Raw genomic sequence first — 20,130 nt, forward strand, 5'->3', positions numbered from 1 at the left:
TTGATCATAAATGACATTTCTCTTTACTTTTCAATTTTAAACGTGAAGGAAAAACAACGAGTCGTTATCATATATAAAGTTAACTTAAAAATGAGTAAAGATTGATCTCTCTACAAAGGTGTAAATCTGTTCATGGGTAAATCAGTTAGATAAATGGACTCAGATAATCACCCAAATAATCGGCCCCCGACGTTATCAACTGATCCAGAAACAGACGGAGACTTGTATTGTACCAGTTCATAGTTCGCCTACCCCTATAGTAATCCGCCTCAACGCCCCACACACGCCATGCCGGTAAGTAACCCCTCCCCAAGGAGAGGGATATTGATGTACCACTTTTCTTTTAATCACCATTTTGTTGTAGTTCTTTTTTTATGGGCAACATTTATTTACTAATCGGCGTGATTTGACCTGTACACTCTGTAAATGTATCTACTCATGATGAATACAATTCATATATCGTTATACAATGTTATTGTGTGTAAAATATTATTTAAAAGGACATACTGCTTGTAAGTAAAACCTATGTTTAATTTTCTAGATCTCACCAATGAATACATTACATGTTTGACATGATCTTTACAAAGATTTTAAGTATTTTACTTCGTTTTTTTTTTTATACTTCATTGTCATGATCTAGGCATATTCAATATTTTTGGCTTATCTAATTGCACTAAACATTAATGCTGCATTCCAACAATTATCTTAAGGAAATGGTTTTGCCATTAGTACACAAACAATAACAAACTTACAATTTTTTATACATGAACAGTAAACGTGTTTAAACAACAATATTCGCTCATTCTATTTAGAGAATAGGGTTAACTACAATTAAATACTAGTATATTGTTCTAGACGAGGACCGAGTGTTTGGCGAGATACTGTTACAATAAATTTTCCGCTGTGTCGTTAACTAAAAAATATTATAAAACATTGCTTCATTTGCTATACAAAAGTTTTGTTATATACTTGTTGTTAAGTTTACATCTGGTTCGTCAGTTATGTGAATATGTATACAAGACTCTGTTCTATCATACTGTATTGTTGATCAGTTTAAACATTGCACATAAGTTACATACACTGTACAAGTAAACTATTGCTGTGGTATTGTTCGGTTTACACAGGTACAACATTATGCTAACAATGTTGTGTTGTTCGATTTACACAGGTACAACATTATGCTAACAATGTTGTGTTGTTCGGTTTACACAGGTACAACATTATGCTAACAATGATGTGTTGTTCGGTTTACAAAAGCACACCATCTGTGTTATATATGCTTACAATGTTGTGTTGTTCGGTTTACACAGGTACAACATTTGTGTTATATATGCTTACAATGTTGTGTTGTTCGGTTTAAAAAGGTACAACATTTGTGTTATATATGCTTACAATGTTGTGCTGTTCGGTTTATACGGAACAAAAGTTGAGTTATATATGCTCACAATGTTGTGTTGTTCGGTTGATACAAGATACAATATTTGTGTTATATATGCTAACAATGCTGTGCTGTTCGGTTTACACGGGTATAATAGTAGGTTATATATGCTCACAATGTGGTGATTGTCGATTTACACAGGGTCCAACAGTTTTGTTAATAGGAAAGATATGTTTAAATCGCTGTGTTGTTTAGTTTATAAAGTGAACGATAGTTTTGTTTAATATGCTCATACTACTATGTTGTAAAGGTTACTAAGGAATGAAGGTTGTGTTATACACAAAGATTCAAATACTTTACTGTTGTTAGATCTACCCATGACATGATAGTTTTGATATACACGTTATGGTGTTATACTTTCACTTTAAATCAATGGACGGCAGTTATGTAGTATTATTGTTACATTTTCTTACAATGCTGTGTTGTTTAGTTTACACAGGGTACGGCAGTTGTCTTTATAAATATGTGCTCACAATGCTTTGTTGTTTAGTTTACACAGGGTAGGGGCCCACTGCTTTGCTGGGTGTTGATGACGTCACTAGTCACCCTAAGCATCGCTCAGCCTAGTAACTTATACACATGTACCCCCAATCCAGGAGTCAAACCCACCGTAGCCTCAGGTATGTACATATAGCACAGGTATACTAGGCCCAATCATGGGACCAGGCTGTGGAATATTGTAGAACATTAATATGTCTTAGATTAAAAGCTTTGTAGAAGTTATATTAAAATAGTTATGTTGATAGATTGTTTTGCTTAGTTATACAGATTTTCTTTGTTTAGCTATTCATGTGAAATGACTAAATTTAAAAATATGTTCTGCATCGATGATGCCGGGTATTCTTGCCACTTTGTATTGAATGAAACATATAATTAATACTTTTTACCAGAACCGCCATTTCCTACTGTTCCTAACACATTTTCTACCAAACTGGAGGCCATTATAGCGGACCGGAACATGACAGTGTCCGGAGAAGAGTACTTCGACTATAACAACAACCGGGCCGCCCTCTTCATGCTTAATGGCGACCAGATCAGCAAACTCATCTTTGATTACAGCACAGAGGAACTCTTCTACGTTTATCGTAAGTATATAGCGAATGGAGGTAGATATTTTCATGACGCAAAACTCTAACAAAAGTTTTTATAATACCCACAATTCCTTTTGGAGTTTGAAATACAAACATTTCCCAAGACTAAATAAGATACATGTCTAAACACCTTATAAGAATCCAGAATCATAATTTAGGGTGTACTATTTCCATGGAGACCATTTAAAAGATTTGATTTAATGGTTTTTTATACTTTCCTGGAAAAAATCGAATAGAAATGCAAACAATTCTAACATAAATTGCCAAATTTCCAAACACATTTTTAAAAAGGAACAGTAAACAAATATCGCTGTGATTAATATTACCAGTGGAGACTAAACATTTTAAGGATACAGCAGCTTTGCAATACAGACTACATACCAGAATTTGTCTTTCTTTTAGCAAACAACACATGCAAAACCACAAACCTTACAACAGACGATAACAATTTGCTGTTTGGAAACTTAGAAAACAGAGGGGGAATGCATGTGTTCACAACAAACGGAGCTCTACACTTCTCAAAACTATACGGTCAGGTAAAACTATACGGTCAGGTAAAACTATACGGTCAGGTAATCACTGGTAAAACTATACGGTCAGGTAATCACTGGTAAAACTATACGGTCAGGTAATCACTGGTAAAACTATACGGTCAGGTAATCACTAGTAATTAATAGGGGCGCACATACCGTTCCATATTAAACGTTTCCGACAAAAGCTCTCCTTAACAAGATATCATGTTGAAGTAAAATTGTCAACGGTCTGTACAAGAATACTTCCAACAATTTTATTTTTAATTTTTTGTCCCAGAGCTTCTAAAAGCAAGAAGAAACTATATAAAGGGACGGTGAACCGTTTATTTCTAAAACGATTGAATGGATTGCAAGTTGACTGCCAAAAAGTTAAAGCTATACACGCTATAATTTGCGTCAATTTTGAATAAAGGGGAAAATGTATGTGTTTGATTACTAATAAAAGTTACCTTTATTCTGTTAATTATAATGCTCAATTCGATCACGTAACAAATATATCAAATATTAAACAATAAAAAATATTTATTTTCCTGCCAGGAAAGTAATGCCTCCTCGTGAATATCAATCTATCACGTGATATCGACAGCTAAATTTAGCCTATCATACCAAAACTGGTGAAGGGTCAACATCTTCATAATTGTGATAGTTTCACAAAGGAAAGGATATTTTCAGTAAAGCATAAATTTGTCCGATATACGAGTACAAACAAAAGAAAAAAATACAAGCCTGTGAGTAGATATGAATACTTCCTTTAAAAAAATGACGTAGACCTGTGTTTTTCCCCTCTGTGCTATTTATAGATCCTGTAAGTGTTAAGTATCGTGAATGACAAGCGTATTTTACTCATTATACATGTATGTATTTCAATTTAACAACTGTTAAGCATATTAAAAATCAAGTTGGATATTTAATTAGGCAAACAATAACGACCATCTATTCTCCGCGGACATGCGCAATCAGGTCGGTTTGCTCTTCCTTCATCAATATTCATGAAAAGGTATATTTTCCTGGCAGGAAAAGAAACAATTAAAAATCTATATCTTTGTAACGAGATGGAATTCACCCTTGTAATTTACAGATTAAGGATAACTTTTATAAGTAGACAAACACATGCGTTTTCACTGTCATTCAAAATTGACGCAAATTATAGCGTGTATAGCTTTAAAACTCTTAGTTTTCCTAGAACTTTGGACAGAAAATGGCGAACGAAAGAGATTGTCTTATCTTTGGACCCTTCAAAAATACAGACAGTTAAATCAATCCTCTTATCTCTCAACATTAGAGACAGTTAACTTAATCCTTTAATCATTCAATTATACAGATCCTTTTTGATTTTTTTGTCCACTCTATACAATGAGTGCAACCTTCAGTTTACGCATAAGATGGCAATTTTTTTTATTTTAATATTTATTGGTTTTATGTTTATTTTCTAGAAAAAAGATTATTTACATTAAGTGGCTGAATATGCATATAATATTGTTTTATTAGTAAGTTGCATAGAATAAATATCAGGTTTAAATTAGACACCTTCCATTGTTTTGACACGTCTCGAATTGCTTTACTGCCTTGACCTTGCTTCCTTGAATAAGCATCATTGTCGTTGTTTTATAAACAATTTTATGAACGACTGAAGCCATCCTTTAGAAGTTGAAATGTTTTTCTAGACATACATGGGCAAGAAAACGATTCGAGGAATCAATTGCGATTATTGGAGAACCTGCCTTACCTGGGCCCCGCTGCAATCAACATTTACCCTGGATTATTACTTCACAGGTATTCTATGAGTTGAAAATTCGTTTTTATCTTAAAGAAGCACAAAAAAATGCGCTAATTATCCCCTTATTATTCTATTTGTTTGGAAATTTGTATACTTTTTCATAGATCTCTGCCAATCACGGTCTCAATCAAAACTAGATCAGAATTTGAATTAATTATATTTTTTTTCTGAATTCAGACAAAGATTGGTTGTCCTCCTCTAATTATAAACAAGTTCCGGTTCGAGCAGAAATCTTTGGCATGAAACAGCAGGATGGAGCCTCCCCTTATCAGTTTCACCATATTTACGATTACACTGATTTTACGACAACTCTGGACCCACTTACGACTGTCTTCGAAGTACTTGCGACAACATTAATATCATTCGAATTTCAAAACATGTCCAATATTTTAGACAACTAACAAGTTTATAACGAAAAAATATATATATTGTAAAATAAACACAAGAATTACAGGCGTTGTTATTAACATATTTACATCAAGTACAACCTTTTAATTTCAGACTCCTCATTTTGTGACCTGCAAAAACCGATTACAACTTCGAAGTGTGCCTTCATTGCCCAAGGCTTTCTCATACAGAGAGGAAATCATATCGTCTACCGGAACTACCAAATACGCTGACGTGAGTTTATGCAACTATACCGGAAGAAGAATTTGATTTATTTTAAGAACACATCAGAGTTGTCATAGCACTGTTATAAATTTGATACGTTTTATGTGTGAATATAATATATTTATGATCAGAAAATTTAACAAGGTTTTTAAAATAAATAAAACAAAAAGGAAAAAGAAAGTTCGTCTACCATTTCTAATTGAATGTTATTCCCTATTTGTTATACTTTCATGTTAAATACTGAAATCTGATTGGTTAAGACGCAGTTAATAATATTTACTATTACCCTCAGCGTTAGCAACGCACTTGGCAACGGGTAACATTAAAAAATGTTACATGCGCGAAAATTATGCGCGTACGGTTCGCTGTAGAATTCACGTTATTCCTATATAAAAGCAGTAAAATTTTCTTAAAAATTTTAAAAAAGACATTCAGTATAACAAAATAAATAGTGCCTGTTTGGGAGGATAACAGTTGAAATTGACACCCCCTCGAAAACCATTGTCAACCTCCGCTTCGCGTCGGTTGACAATGGTTTTCTCGGGGTGTCAATTTCAACTGTTACCCTCCCAAACAGGCACTATTTATATAATGTTACATTTGAGTGAATCAGACTGTGTTGGAATACAGATTGTATGTAGCATGCTTTTTATTTACGGTTTTATTAATAGCCTGGCGTGTTACATTTGTACAGGTTTGGTTTGATATGGACTATAAACTGATGCGCCTGGACTATCGCCCGAGTTCTGGAGCTCCTCCATACTATAGCAACGACCCCATCACGGAAGTACACGACTACACTATAGGTGGGCTTTGAAATCCCTCCAAACCACTCCCCGTCAAAAAACAATAAAACGTTCGTTTGCAAAGGAAATCTGCAGACTTCCATATTTTTATCATTGGACCATTCTCAAAGAGCGTTTTCCACCTTCCAATCCTTATTTCTTGATATAGATAACTAATATAGAATGAAGAAAAAAAAACACCGCTATTAAAATCCAATCGCTATTTAGTTGCTACAAATATATATTTTACTAAGCTGACAAGTGGTGTTACCATTGACTTTATGTTGCCAACCCAACTTTTCTCGTAGAACAATATGTTCTCATTATCTTCCAGGCGTTGCTTACGCGATAGACCGAGTCATGCAGAACTGTTCCATCATTCCACTACAAAACACTTCTTTTGATGCGTCAGTTACCAACATCTCCACCGGTGCAACAAAGCAACAGTTTATTCTTAAAATGAAGAATCCCCAAGATTTATTTTACCTGGACAACAACTATACATATACCGGAAGGGTGAGGTTTTAAAGTTAAAAAGTGAAAACAAACTTTTTAATAATAAAATACATATTTAGGACACACTGGTTTGAAGACTGGTGGTCTTTAAAATAACTGTTGATTTTATTACATTTGATGGTGGTAGGTGTACGTGAACATGTGTCTTAATCCGAGGTAAACTAACCTAGTTTGCATTGTAGCGCAGAGCACGTGGTTTGAACTGTGACGTTTTTATCCGTACAAGAGACGACTACCCTCTCGGTCCGTTTAAAGTCCACGCTATACTAGAGTTCTATTTCCTTGCCGTAAGTTTTTCAATCCTCAAGTTCTTCAAAAATATTACAATATTTAAAAATCAACCCTTAGAGAAATTTGGCATCACAAATTTTCCTCTGAAGATACTTTCGTAACTATTTGATTAATAATTGAAAGGATTGCTGAAATCATAGTGAAATGACAATTATTACTGAACATTTTGCTTTTTAAAATAATATTTCAAAATAATAAGACCAGTGGCGAAATCCCCACACTGGACACACATTTTTGAATATTACATAATTATACATGGGTCCACAATCAATGAATTAGCCAATGTTTAGTAAGATTTTGATCGCGTGTTGTGTTTGTTACCTACAGAATGACCAGAAGGAACAAAACAACGCCGGAGCCCTGACCCAGACCTCCAAAGACGTCCCTGTGCAACTCAGTGTTAACATCCCGGGGGTAATACCTTCTTATAAAAATAAACCTTGTCTGCTTTTGAGCTATTTTGTAAATATCCATGACGTGGTTTAACTTTTAGGGACACGTTATTCAAAGTAAAAAAAAAACCAACCATTTTATTTGACATAATTGCATAACACTCTTATTTTATACCATTAGGAGATGGTAACGATGACATATAACTTTTTCAACTTTGACCCCGAGAATCCAGAAATCACAAACTTTGACATCAGTTCCTGTTTTTCGGATAGTAAAAAGATTTCGTTCAAAATGCAATACCTAGGTAAATATTAGATTCTTAATAGCAAATTGGATTACATTTAAAAAAAACCAAAAACAATCCCGATGATCAGTGTATTAAATTTTTTTATAACTGTATTTGAACAGTTCCAGGGATCTTGGATGCAAATGTGCTTTCGTACAAGCAGATATTTTTGTTCCAAACCATTTCTAAAGTAGCTCAAGCGGCTGGTGTTACACCTCTGAGAATCGCCCAGCCCGTAATGTACATGGACAGTTCCCATGCCTACTTCCTGGGTACACTGCTGGAAAAGGCACCTTCCCTAAGTAAGTACAATATAACTATGTTACGTTGTACAACAGAAAATTTTACTTTACATCATTCCCAAGAGTCTTAAAGAATACTGTAGATTCCTAATTAAATGCGAGGAATTAATATCCGTGTAAAATCGCGAGAAGCAGCCCTCGCGGATTTTAAAATCTCGCTTTTATTTTTCACACAATTTTGAAATTGGCTATAGGAAATTATAACAAAAAAATGGTGCTCGCGATTTTATATTCTCGCAATTTTATACAAAATAGAGGAATCGCGGAATTAAGTACTCGGGTAAAATTAGGAATTTACAGTACTGTTGTTTAATTTCCAGATTATTATGTGTTACTTTATCTTTAAACAAAATGTCCGCCACATACACCTGGCTAGAAGTTGTTTGACTGTTTTCTATACCTAAACGATATGAACCACATGTAACATTATATACAAATTGAGGTAATATGTACATGTAAGATAAATTTACAAATTACATGTATACATTATATACAAATGTAGGTAATATGTACATGTAAGATAAATTTACACATTACATGTATAAAAATTATTTACAAATGTAGGTAATATGTACATGTAAGATAAATTTACACATTACATGTATATACATTATATACAAATGTAGGTAATATGTACATGTAAGATAAATTTACACATTATATACATTATATACAAAAGTAGGTAACATACAATGCATACATGTAAAATACATATATTACACAAATATACATGTACATGTATTTCCTACTAACGAACGTAATTCGGTTTATGATTATAAGAATAGTTCCAGTATGCACTGTAAAAGGATAAATATTCAATAACTTAACATTATTGTATACATGTACATGTACTTCTTTTATTTTTGCAGGTAGATATCAGAAGATTCCGGGGAAGGTGGTCCAGGCCCACAATGATGCCGTGTTCACGGGGTTCACGTCCGCCTCGGACTGTGCGGACCAGTGCCAGACGTTCGGGAACTGGAGCTGTAACAGCTTTGAGTTCTGCGCCGCGTCGAAGACGTGTACACTGAGTAAGATACACACGGCTGAGGGGACACAGGTGGGCTCCACCCAGAGCTGTGACCTATATGACAGTAAGTTGTATGTTTTGTTTGTTAATTGCATTATCTTACCTACCAATATGCATTCTCCTCAATGCTCCGTCTCCAAGTTGAAAAAAAATTCCTCACTATAAAAAGTCAGACTAGAGCTCAGCCTGGGTTATATTCTCATGTAATAATGTATGACCGTTATTATATTAGAAATGAATGTTTTTTTAACCGTTATTCCAGCCCAAGTTAGAAATTGACTTACTAGTATATCATATGTACACTTGTTATATAATAGGAAGCATTGGAGGTCCTAGCTTTTCTGAGGTCCCTCTGAACACTGCATGGAACAACCTAAGGAATTCTGTTGTGAAGAAACAACTCCAAATTCAAGTTCAGTTTGATAAGAATGTAAGCATACTTTGTTTTCTATCGAGAGTGCTTCATTTGATGAACTGAAAGAGGACTAAAGGAATCAAAAATTTGGAGGGGGTGATAAAGCACGATAAAATGCATGATATATAATATTAGGACAGACAACACACTGAAAATTTTAAATATGAACATTTTTTATCATAATTCTTTTAAAAATCGTTCCACACGAATTATAATTGCTTTACATCTATTTGTAACAACATAAGTAAAAATTCATTAATTTTAAATTCATGTACGCATACCAGATCTTCAAATAGCGACATTTTTTGAACTTCAATGCTTTTTACATGTATAGTCTAAGTGAGGTCGAATAGAAAACCAATTTAATTCATTCAACTAAAATTTGGATATACCTTAAACATTTGAAAGATTTAGTATCCAAACATTTGAACGTTTTGGTAAAATAATAGTCCATAAACTAATAGCCAAAATCGTATATAGCCTTCAAATAAATCCACTGTGGCTTAGTAGTGGGGCACTATACATTATATGGCTAGACTTCTTAGTTTGAGAGTTGAATACCAACAAAACTTAAGTCACTTTTTACGTATTTGGTGAAATATAACAGTAAACGTCTTAATAAGTAAGTTTTTATTTAATGAAAATTGAATTTAAACAAAAAAAAAAGGAATTTGAAATATAAATTGTATTTTGCGATTAAACAAATGGCAGATTGCCCCATCGATTGCACGTCTTTTTTTAAAATGTTAGGTGAAGACTTACACCGCGGACACCATTTCTAATAACGTTGTAGCTAACCCTGACGTAACCAAAGTTTCAAGTAAGTTAAACTTTAAACGGCACACATACATACTTTTATCTTATTTGAAACTTTGTTAATCTACCAATTAGTATGTTACTTTGCCTTTATTATATGTTTTTGTTCACTAACCACATCATTCAATATAATTAAATATTAAATGTGAATTTTTAATCAATATAAAAATCTCAAATTCTATATATTTCAGAAGTTTTATTTTTTGTTTGATTGTAAAAAAATAAAGTTTTTAAGTTATGAAGATAAACTTGTAAATAAAATTATCCAATCCTGAAGAAAAATCCCAACACGATTTTTTTTTAAATTACATGTATCTTTCACACATATCATATTTAATTAATTCATATAGCAATGGTGATGAACAATTTCAAAGTGATGCCCAATAAGTTTGTCAAGCATTTCGACAACGACATCTTATCTAAGGTCTCAGTTGACGATTGCGCACAAGCCTGTGTGACGTCACTGACATTCGTTTGCAATTCGTTCGAGTACCAGTACGCCACTAGCTACTGTCTGTTATCCACCCTCCACCCTGACGAGAACCCGTCCATGATAACGACAAACATTGGAGTAGATCTTTACATCAGTAAGTTCTGTGTCACACTGCCGTAAGGACTGGATTGTCAACAGATTATTCATCAGGCTCGGCGAGGAATTTCATATATGAATGTTTCTGGTCGTAATTATAATTGAGTAAAAATCAACCAATCTGGCCAAGCTAAGAATTTGATATAATTAATGAACTTTCTGGTTGGAACTCTCATTGAGTAAAGGAAAAATCCATCATTCCGAGCTATGAATTTTCTTACGACACTATTTTGGAATATGTATTATTCAGGCTAGGAAATTTTATATCTGAATTTTCTGGTCTTGTATATTATATAGAGATAAGCTATCAAAACCAGATAATAATTTTATATGAATCTTAATCTTTTGCCCGCAACAATTTTTTTCATGAACAGAACTTTAAGGTTCAATTTTGAATTCAGTATAACTATTTTTTTTTACATGTCTTCATTTCCGAGATGTCACAATGGTCTAAAAGTAACCCTCTTAAACTAATTCCTAATACTTTACAAATGTTAATTGAATTGAAACCCTTCCCTGCCTTTATCACCGATCTTCTGCTGTCTGTTTAGGAGACTACTCCAACAAGTTTGTGGAGACCGCAGGAACAACCGTGTTGTCTTCATCCAACACAATCTACCAGGAAATCTTGGACACTAACCAGTGCGCTAAACTGTGTATCGATTACATGGGATTCGACTGTAAGTCGTTCGACTATTGCCCGGATATAGGGACATGTTACCTGGGGAGATCACACGTGTATGATGTTCCAAAAGCCCAAATTCAGTCAAACCCTATGTGCAATCACTGGTCGAGTACGTTTTCAAATAAATTAATTCCATTATGTGATTGATGTATTTGATATATGAACTTCAATTTATATGTACGTTTCTTTCTTTTTCGTTTTTAAGGGAAATACTTGGACGATTTTGTGCAAAGCCAATCAAATGTGAATGTCAAGCTGATAAATGACAGGATCATAGCAGGTGTAAGCGTGTTTCAGTGCGCAAAATCCTGCGTAGAAATGGAGGGCGGAAGTTGCGCGACATTCGGCTATTGTAGCGAGGTTAGCGAGTGTCGACTGAGTACATCAGCACTAAGTAATGTAGGACAGACCGGGCCTGATGCTGTCGCTACCTGTAATATATACAGCAGTAAGTCCATCACAACCAGGGATCACAATCGGTACTTCTCGGGCATTTCTGACGAGCGCAAGAACCTTGAATGTTTTACTAAGGTCCCGCTTTGACATCCATGATTTTATCAACCTTGAACTTAGATCATTCTATAAATACAAGGTGATGGATTTGAGCCAAACTTCATAAAATAATTCAAGGCTGTCTTGTCAATACTTAAAAATGACGCGGGGGGGGGGGGGGGGGGGGTGATGGTTAATTTTTTATGATAATAAATTGGTGTAAAATCCTAAGCTTTTTGTATGTATTTTTCGAGCTCTGTTAGAAAGTCCCGAGAAGTTGTGATCGCTTCAGAATGCTTATAACACTGTCTCTATAGAAAGTACTGTGTAAACTCTAACCTATACATTTCATAGGAAAATCGTTTCCTGATGGTACTACATACATTGCCAACCCACAAAAGTACTATGGAAACATTGCAGCAAACTCCCAGAAGGGTTATTCAAAAGGTAATATTTTGATGTTTGATTTGAAGATGATTTTGGCGTTTACATTAATTATAATTTTTTAAAAATGAAAAATTTAATACATTGTACATAATACAACCGAAATATTCAACAAAGAAACAAATTCTTACTTTTTGTTATAATGTAAGTTAATTACACACACAAAATTTATTTAAGTTGTCGGATTTCTTATATGTTCTTTATTTTACCTTACAAGGTGGCGCTGCAGGGGTTGCTATAGTGATGGTATTAGTGGGCGTTATCCTAACAGCCCTGGTTTTATTTTTGTACGTCAAGTTCTCCAACAAAGGCGGTGACGACATGACAATCAAATTCTCCCGCCAAGTGGATGATGAGTAACTGCTCACTTACATACGTAAAATCTCACCGTCCGAGGATAGTAGACTCCGGACACAACGACCCTGTCTGGACTTGTTTACCTGATACACGTGCTAACTTGTGTCCATGTGTGTTTCATATATTTGTTATTAATGTCTTATGTACTTAAAAGTATCGTTTTAAGGTATGTTAGAATATGTTAATGAAAATAAAAATGATATCGTTTCAAGTAATAAAATTTGTCCTTACATATATTCATTTTATTGACAATCTATGACTGACTGTATTATTGGGATAGAATTTACATGTAGATGTGTGACGATTGGAACATTTCATTATACATATCGACAATTTTATTTCCGATGCAGTTCTTGTAATATAGAGTCATATATCTCCTTCAAGTTGGAAATGCAAAAAAATTATGTAACAAAAATAATGGTGTTTTAAAAATAATATTAAAACTTTGTATAAGTTTGTTATAAATATTTTTTACAAAGCATTACTCAGGAGGTCAGAGAGAAACGTTTTTCTTTTAATTTATTGCAAAATTTGAGATTCATATCGTAGAGAGCTGGTAAGGAAATATATGTTTACACAAATTATAGCCAATTAAGGGATCAATATGTAGTGGATCCAATTTTATTAATAGTATGAAAGTAAACTAGTGAGTAAGTTATTTACTTTAGTGACAAGTGCTATCATAACAAATTCCATATACATTGTATACAAAATAAACAATGGAATACTCGGTCCATTGGACATATAATAAATGTATGTCACTGTAGATGCAATAGTAACATATATATACACCCATATTACGCATTGCGTATTTATATAGTTATATACACTAAAGTAAAGCGAAGAATATAAAGTACTAAACTGAATGTTTATTGCACGATTTGTTCTAAATAAAATAAAAATATTCTCAATAATCCCTCCCTCACCCATCGGCAAATCCAAAGCTTATGTTTTAATTTATGGTAATTCTTCTGCGTTGTTTTAGCTATATTCCTTGTCAATATGTTCTTTAAACTTTCTTTTTTTATTCTTCATATATTAATGGTCAGCAAGATTATTCTAAACTTTTAAACGTGGAACGGCTCCATTTACTTAACTATATGGGAAGCGGAAGCACAGGCGTGGCCACTACAAAACTCTCTCTCTCTCTCTCTCTCTCTCTCTCTCTCTCTCTCTCTCTCTCTCTCTCTCTCTCTCTCTCTCTCTTGTATATTGTCATTTACTTATCTTAGATTTGAAAATCCGAAAAAGGTCTTTGACACTCGTATGCAAAAAAAAAAAGAAAGAAAAAAGAAAGAAAGAAAAAAAAAGAAAGGATTGTCTGGTAAAAAGTTTATTAATATCATATAAAACGATTAAAGATGTTAAACAAGTGTTATCACAGAAAATTAAACAGAAAACTATAAAATACATTTTTTTAATAAAAAGAACAAAACGAAAGCAATCGCTAACAAGAACACCAAAGAAAAAAACAAAAACAAAACAAAAGAACAAAACAAGCAAGCACAAATCAACTTCTTAACCTTCTTTGTATAAACTAAATATCTGTATAATTATGTATAATCACTTGTAATCACTGGTTATTATATTTCTGGTAAGGATGCGGAAGATAATATCTTCATCTGCGGATCTTTTTTTCTTCTTTGTTTATAACCAGCGCACGTACTCAATATTTCGTCGGCCACTTACTTTGGTATTGATCTCGTTCTGGCTCGTTGCTATTGCCTTCAGTTTCGGTTTCAAAACATATTTTGCGGATAGTAAAAATAGTGGATTTAAACAGTTGTATTCCACAGACAATTACGTCACAAAATGAGAAAACATATATAACGAAAGTAATGTCGATTCCTGGTTTTACCGTTTTATAAGTGTATTCATATGCCAGCAAGAGCATGGCACCGTTAACCAAGAAATCTAGTATTTTGAATAGAACCACAAGTCCCATATGGAGAGAAATGCTTTCAAAATTATTCGTACAACAAGCATTATATAACATTGCAGCCAAATATGATAACAACAAAACAAAGATTGCGACCATTGATTTTAAAGTTGGCGAAAAATTGTCCAGGTTTTCCACATTTTCAGCGCATAGTAATCCAAATTCTGTCAGACAAAACGCCAAACCGAATCCAATGCGAGGAATGAATATGTATTTGACAATGTTTTGTCGAATTCTCGAGCATGCACTATCGTTTTTATTTGGAATAGCTTTCCAACCAAATGCTATCCTTAATGCATCTTTCACATTGATATCCTTTAGTCCAGTACAACCAGGACAGCATTTGATTTCTATTATGATAAATACAACCGATACAATATCGGACACACTCCAAAATAGTTCACACATCTTGAGGAATTAAGGACTGCTCTAGGTATGACTGTTTCTAAAACTACTGGATTTCCAACTTTCAGTTTATATTGTTAGGCAAAAAAAGGTTCGTTGCAGTGAACTTTAAATAAAGATTAAGTTAATGCCATGCATAATTACAGCAAACAACCATTTTGAGAGAAAAAACTTAAACAAAAACAATGAAATTGTAATACCGTAACGGTTAAGTGAGAATGTGAACTAAAAATATTTTCATATTGAAAAAACTTTTCTTGGCAACGATTTAATTTAGCATTCGATCGCAATAATCATGCTTTACTGAGTATTCAACTAATGACCTACAGATCATATGACTGAGAACACTGCATGATTAACTGAGTTACGCCTGTAGGGAACTGCTGAACTTCAATAAAATGTCAGGTAACTTGATTTAACAAACAATGTTTTAAATGTTTTAAATGAAAAGAAATGTTTGAACTAATAATCTTTCTCTTTTCTCCACCACATAAATCGTGAAATAATAATCTATTATAGTTCAGCAATATTTCATGTTTCATAGAAGGACCCAGAGTTTTGTTTTCTAAGCATTTTTCATTAGATTTAGTTTTAGGTTTAGTCCATTCCTAGTAACTGGCGACAAAAGTTGAGAAAAGCTTGCATCTAGTTACAGTTACTGGTTATGATATAAAGAAGAAGCTGGCTACTAGTAAATAGTTAACATTATTTGATTGTTCTAGATTGTTTCTATCTGAATTTAATCATAAAAATGTTAATCAGTTATTAAGATCTTATTTTACAGGTGCCTCCTCATTTTCAAGTGACTGTTAAAACATACACATATAAACTGCTGATTGTTGTTAATCTAAACGTAATATAAACGTGTATATTATCCTGTGTAATGTTAGAACACTTAACTTCCTATTTGTAATACATCTCTTGTAATCCCGACAGCTACTTCTACTTTCGTAGAATAAATGTTTCGTTTTGGACACAAGTTGAAACATTTCTAATAGCTGCATACACATGCACATATCTGCCAGCATTGTTGATCTAAGCATTCTTATATGTGATCTAAGACTTAAACCAAGATATTGATTGTTATCTCGTCAGCCAATAGTACTTTTTTTTTATATATCTCACTTTTAAAATATAAAATCTGCGTCAAGAAAACTCAAACTAAAAGAAGAATTTACGTCCTTACGTAACACAATATAATAGACTTCTCAATTAAATCTATTACAGGGTGTCCTTTGCTTTACAGGGAGGGGAGCCAATGGCGGGCAAGTCGGCACGTTCAAAAATACACCACCGCCCGCACATTCGAACACTGCGCAACCAGCATGGGTGGATCAACTAATGATTCGAATCGGAGAACTTGACGCCAAAATGTCGAAAATTGACAAAGTAAGTTCAGATTTGACTACATTGTGCGATCGCATTGAAAATATACAGACTAGAGTTGGTAATCTAGAGAAGTTTACTGGTAACTTGGGGAACTCGATGGGGGAAATCAAGAAATCTCAGACTAGCCTAAAAGGAGACGTTGAGGAAACAGTTAAGGAAATCAGAGAACTCAAGTTAGCGAATAAACAATTACAAGGCCAAATTACAGATCTGCAGGCAAGAAGTATGAGGGATAATTTGCTTTTTTTCGGACTCGCAGAATACCACTGCCAGGAGAACTGTGCAAATCTGATCAACGAGTTCTGTGAAGCAGAACTGAACATTGTTGACATTAAAGATAATATCGAGCGTGCCCATAGGATTGGACGATTCCAGTACAACAAAACAAGGCCTATTGTTGTGAAATTCTCGAACTTCAGGGTCAGGGAAAGTGTCAGGACATCTGGATACAAGCTCAAAAACAAGCAGTACAACATACGAGAACAATTTCCTAAAGAAATCGTTGAGAAACGAAAGGCTTTAATGCCTATATTGAGAAAAGCATTGGAGGAAAATAGAAGGGCTGTATTGAAATACGACAAACTATTCATTGACGGCAAACTATACATGGGAGAGACAGGAAACACCATTAACACAGAGGCTGGCAGAGACGATCCCGAGGATGACGAGCCTGCGGACATACTTACAGAGGACGCTGGAAACGGCAGAGGTGAAGCTTAGGGGCATTCGGAGGATGATTTCGTGAAGATAATCAGCTGGAACATAAACGGGGGTTTTGCCAGTAAATTCAGTGATAAAAAATTCCAGTGTTACATTCTCTCATATGACATCGTTCTCCTTACGGAATGTTGGATAGAAAATAATTTCTCAATTGACGTGGAAGGATTTCATAGCTTTGTTTTTCCAAGAATGCGCTCAAAATCAAAACAAGGAGGTGGTTGTGTTATTCTAATTCGTGAAAAACTTAAGCATTATGTATCTTTTCTTGAAAATATGTGTGACACTATAATATGGCTTAAGCTTGATAAATGTCTATTAGATAGTTCTGAAGATTTGTATTTAGCATGTGTGTATATACCACCAAGCAGTTCAACTTTTTACCAAGCTTATGATTGTGATATATTTAGTGAGCTAGAAAACCAAATTGTTAAATATTTGACTTTTGGAAAAGTGATGTTGATTGGTGACACTAATGCAAGAACTGCAAATGCAAATGATTTTATAATGTATGATATACTACATGATGATGTTTTGAGAGATTTAAGTGAAGTTTTATTTTATGGTTTAGACACACGTCTTCAAAGTAGAACTAATCCTGACATGGTCATCAATGATTTGGGTAACAAGTTATTATCATTATGTAAAAGTAGTGGTTTAAGAATTTTAAATGGGCGTCATAATTTGGGTATGGATAAAGATTATACATTTGTTGGCCCAAGGGGCATGAGCGTTGTGGATTATGTTATAACTACACCTGATGTATTTTCAAAAATTGATCAGTTCATTGTAGCAAATTTTACTATGTACTCTGACCATGCACCTCTTCATGTCAGACTGAAGTCTAAAATAGAAATTATTAGCAATTCAACTGTGCTTAATGAAAGTGAAAACCAATTGTCTTCGAAATTCGTCTGGAACCAGGACATGATTCATCAAGCCCAGTCAGCTTTAATAGAGAATTCTGATGACCTTGTGGCATGTTTCCAGAATACCCTGTGTGATTCCCAGTCTAGTATTGACGAATCGGTCTATTTGTTTACATCACGCCTGAGTGACCTTATGCGACCCTTTTTCGAAATAAACAAAAGGTATCCAAACCCAGTTCAAAACTCAGGTGGAGCGAGACCTCATTCATGTGTGAAGTCACCTGACAAACCTTGGTTTAATGAAGATCTCCGAAAAGAGTACAGGATATATCGATCAGCACTCACTCGTTTTAATAATACAAAAAGCAGAGTTAACCATTTGAACTTAATCGAAGCTAAGAGGAATTACAAACGTTCAGAAGCAAAACTTAAACGCCAGTATTTACGAAAAGAAGGCAACCTTCTTGATCATCTCCGTAAAGACAACCCAAAAATATTCTACAAACATTTCCGGAAAAGAAAACCTAAACATACATCAATTGAACTGGACCTATTCCGAAAACATTTTGAAGATTTATCTACATTTACTACCGATACAGATAACGATCCCCCGGTGGACACTGGAACTACCGTGTTTGAAGAATTAGACACTGAAATTACTGTAAAAGAAATATCAGATGCTATAGACAATCTCAAAAGAGACAAATCACATGGTCTTGATTATATTTTGAATGAATATTTTATAGAATTCAAGGGTATACTTATGCCATGTTTACATAGTATTTTTAATCGTATATTATCATCCGGTTATTTTCCTACACAATGGTCAGATGCAGTTATTGTTCCTGTTTTTAAAAAGGGTGACCCAGATGACCCCAGCAATTACCGAGGCATAAGTCTTATCAGCTGCTTTTGTAAATTGTTTACCTCAATATTGAACCGTAGACTTATATTATGGGCATCTTCCAATAGTATTGTCACAGATGCACAGTTTGGTTTTCAACCTATGTTAGGTACTACAGAAGCAATTTTTGCACTTCATTGCCTGGTTTCACAAGCGCTGCAAACTAAAAAACGGTTTTATTGTTGTTTTGTTGATTATAAGAAGGCCTTTGACTCTATCAATAGGGAGAAATTGTACAGAAAATTAAAGTATTATGGTATACAGGGAAAGTTACTTGAAGTAATTCGTTCAATGTATTCCAGAATTAGAACGTGTGTTAAATCTTCTGGTCATATTTCTAATTTCTTTGAAAATCATGTTGGTCTTTTACAAGGAGAAGTGTTGTCTCCCATGTTGTTTGTATTATATGTTAATGATCTTGAAAATGAATTTATAGGAAAAGGGACTGCCCCCACTGACCTGCAATTGCTAAGTCTTTATCTTCTTATGTATGCTGATGATATGGTATTGTTTTCTGAATCAATTGATGAGCTACAGAGCATGTTGAATATTTTACAGTTCTATACAAATGAATGGAACCTTGATGTAAATGTATCTAAAACTAAAGTGGTTATTTTTAGAAATGGTGGGAATTACCGCACCAACGAGAAATGGCTTTATAATGGTGAAAATTTAGAAATTGTGGACCATTTTGTTTATCTAGGTGTTATGTTCAATTATAACGGTAAATTTTTTACCACTCAAAAACAATTAGCGGCACAAGGTCGCAAAGCCATATTTGCTCTCAAATCAACAATTAATCAGCTTTATTTAAACCATTGTACTTTGTTTTCTGTTTTTGATACCTATGTGTGTAGCATTTTAAATTATGGATGTGAAGTTTGGGGTTCCCACAAGGGACAAGATATTGAAAAGGTCCACCTTGAGTTTTTACGATTTGTGCTTGGTGTCCGGAAAAATACTAATACAACTATGTTATATTTCGAGACTGGGCGTCTACCCTTATATCTTATTCGTATATATCGAATGTTTAAGTTCTGGTTTAAATTATTACA

General features: G+C 33.9%; 1 protein-coding gene across 1 annotated transcript; it reads left to right on the forward strand.

Moving 5' to 3' along the window:
* Positions 1 to 134: 134 nt before the first annotated feature.
* On the forward strand, positions 135 to 13,011 carry LOC105336494 (uncharacterized). Its single transcript, XM_066065674.1, has 21 exons — positions 135 to 294; positions 1,929 to 2,058; positions 2,329 to 2,523; positions 2,932 to 3,065; positions 4,727 to 4,835; positions 5,017 to 5,177; positions 5,341 to 5,460; positions 6,146 to 6,257; positions 6,571 to 6,752; positions 6,935 to 7,039; positions 7,371 to 7,457; positions 7,617 to 7,740; positions 7,845 to 8,024; positions 8,894 to 9,118; positions 9,372 to 9,484; positions 10,220 to 10,289; positions 10,636 to 10,872; positions 11,426 to 11,668; positions 11,765 to 12,007; positions 12,406 to 12,498; positions 12,713 to 13,011. The coding sequence occupies exons 1-21, from the start codon at positions 289 to 291 to the stop codon at positions 12,853 to 12,855; spliced, it is 3,012 nt and encodes a 1,003-aa protein (XP_065921746.1). The 5' UTR covers positions 135 to 288; the 3' UTR covers positions 12,856 to 13,011.
* The last annotated feature ends 7,119 nt before the right edge of the window (positions 13,012 to 20,130 follow it).

The sequence above is a fragment of the Magallana gigas genome, chromosome 7 (genome assembly GCF_963853765.1).
Source record: "Magallana gigas chromosome 7, xbMagGiga1.1, whole genome shotgun sequence".
Classification (NCBI taxonomy): Eukaryota; Metazoa; Mollusca; class Bivalvia; order Ostreida; family Ostreidae; genus Magallana; species Magallana gigas.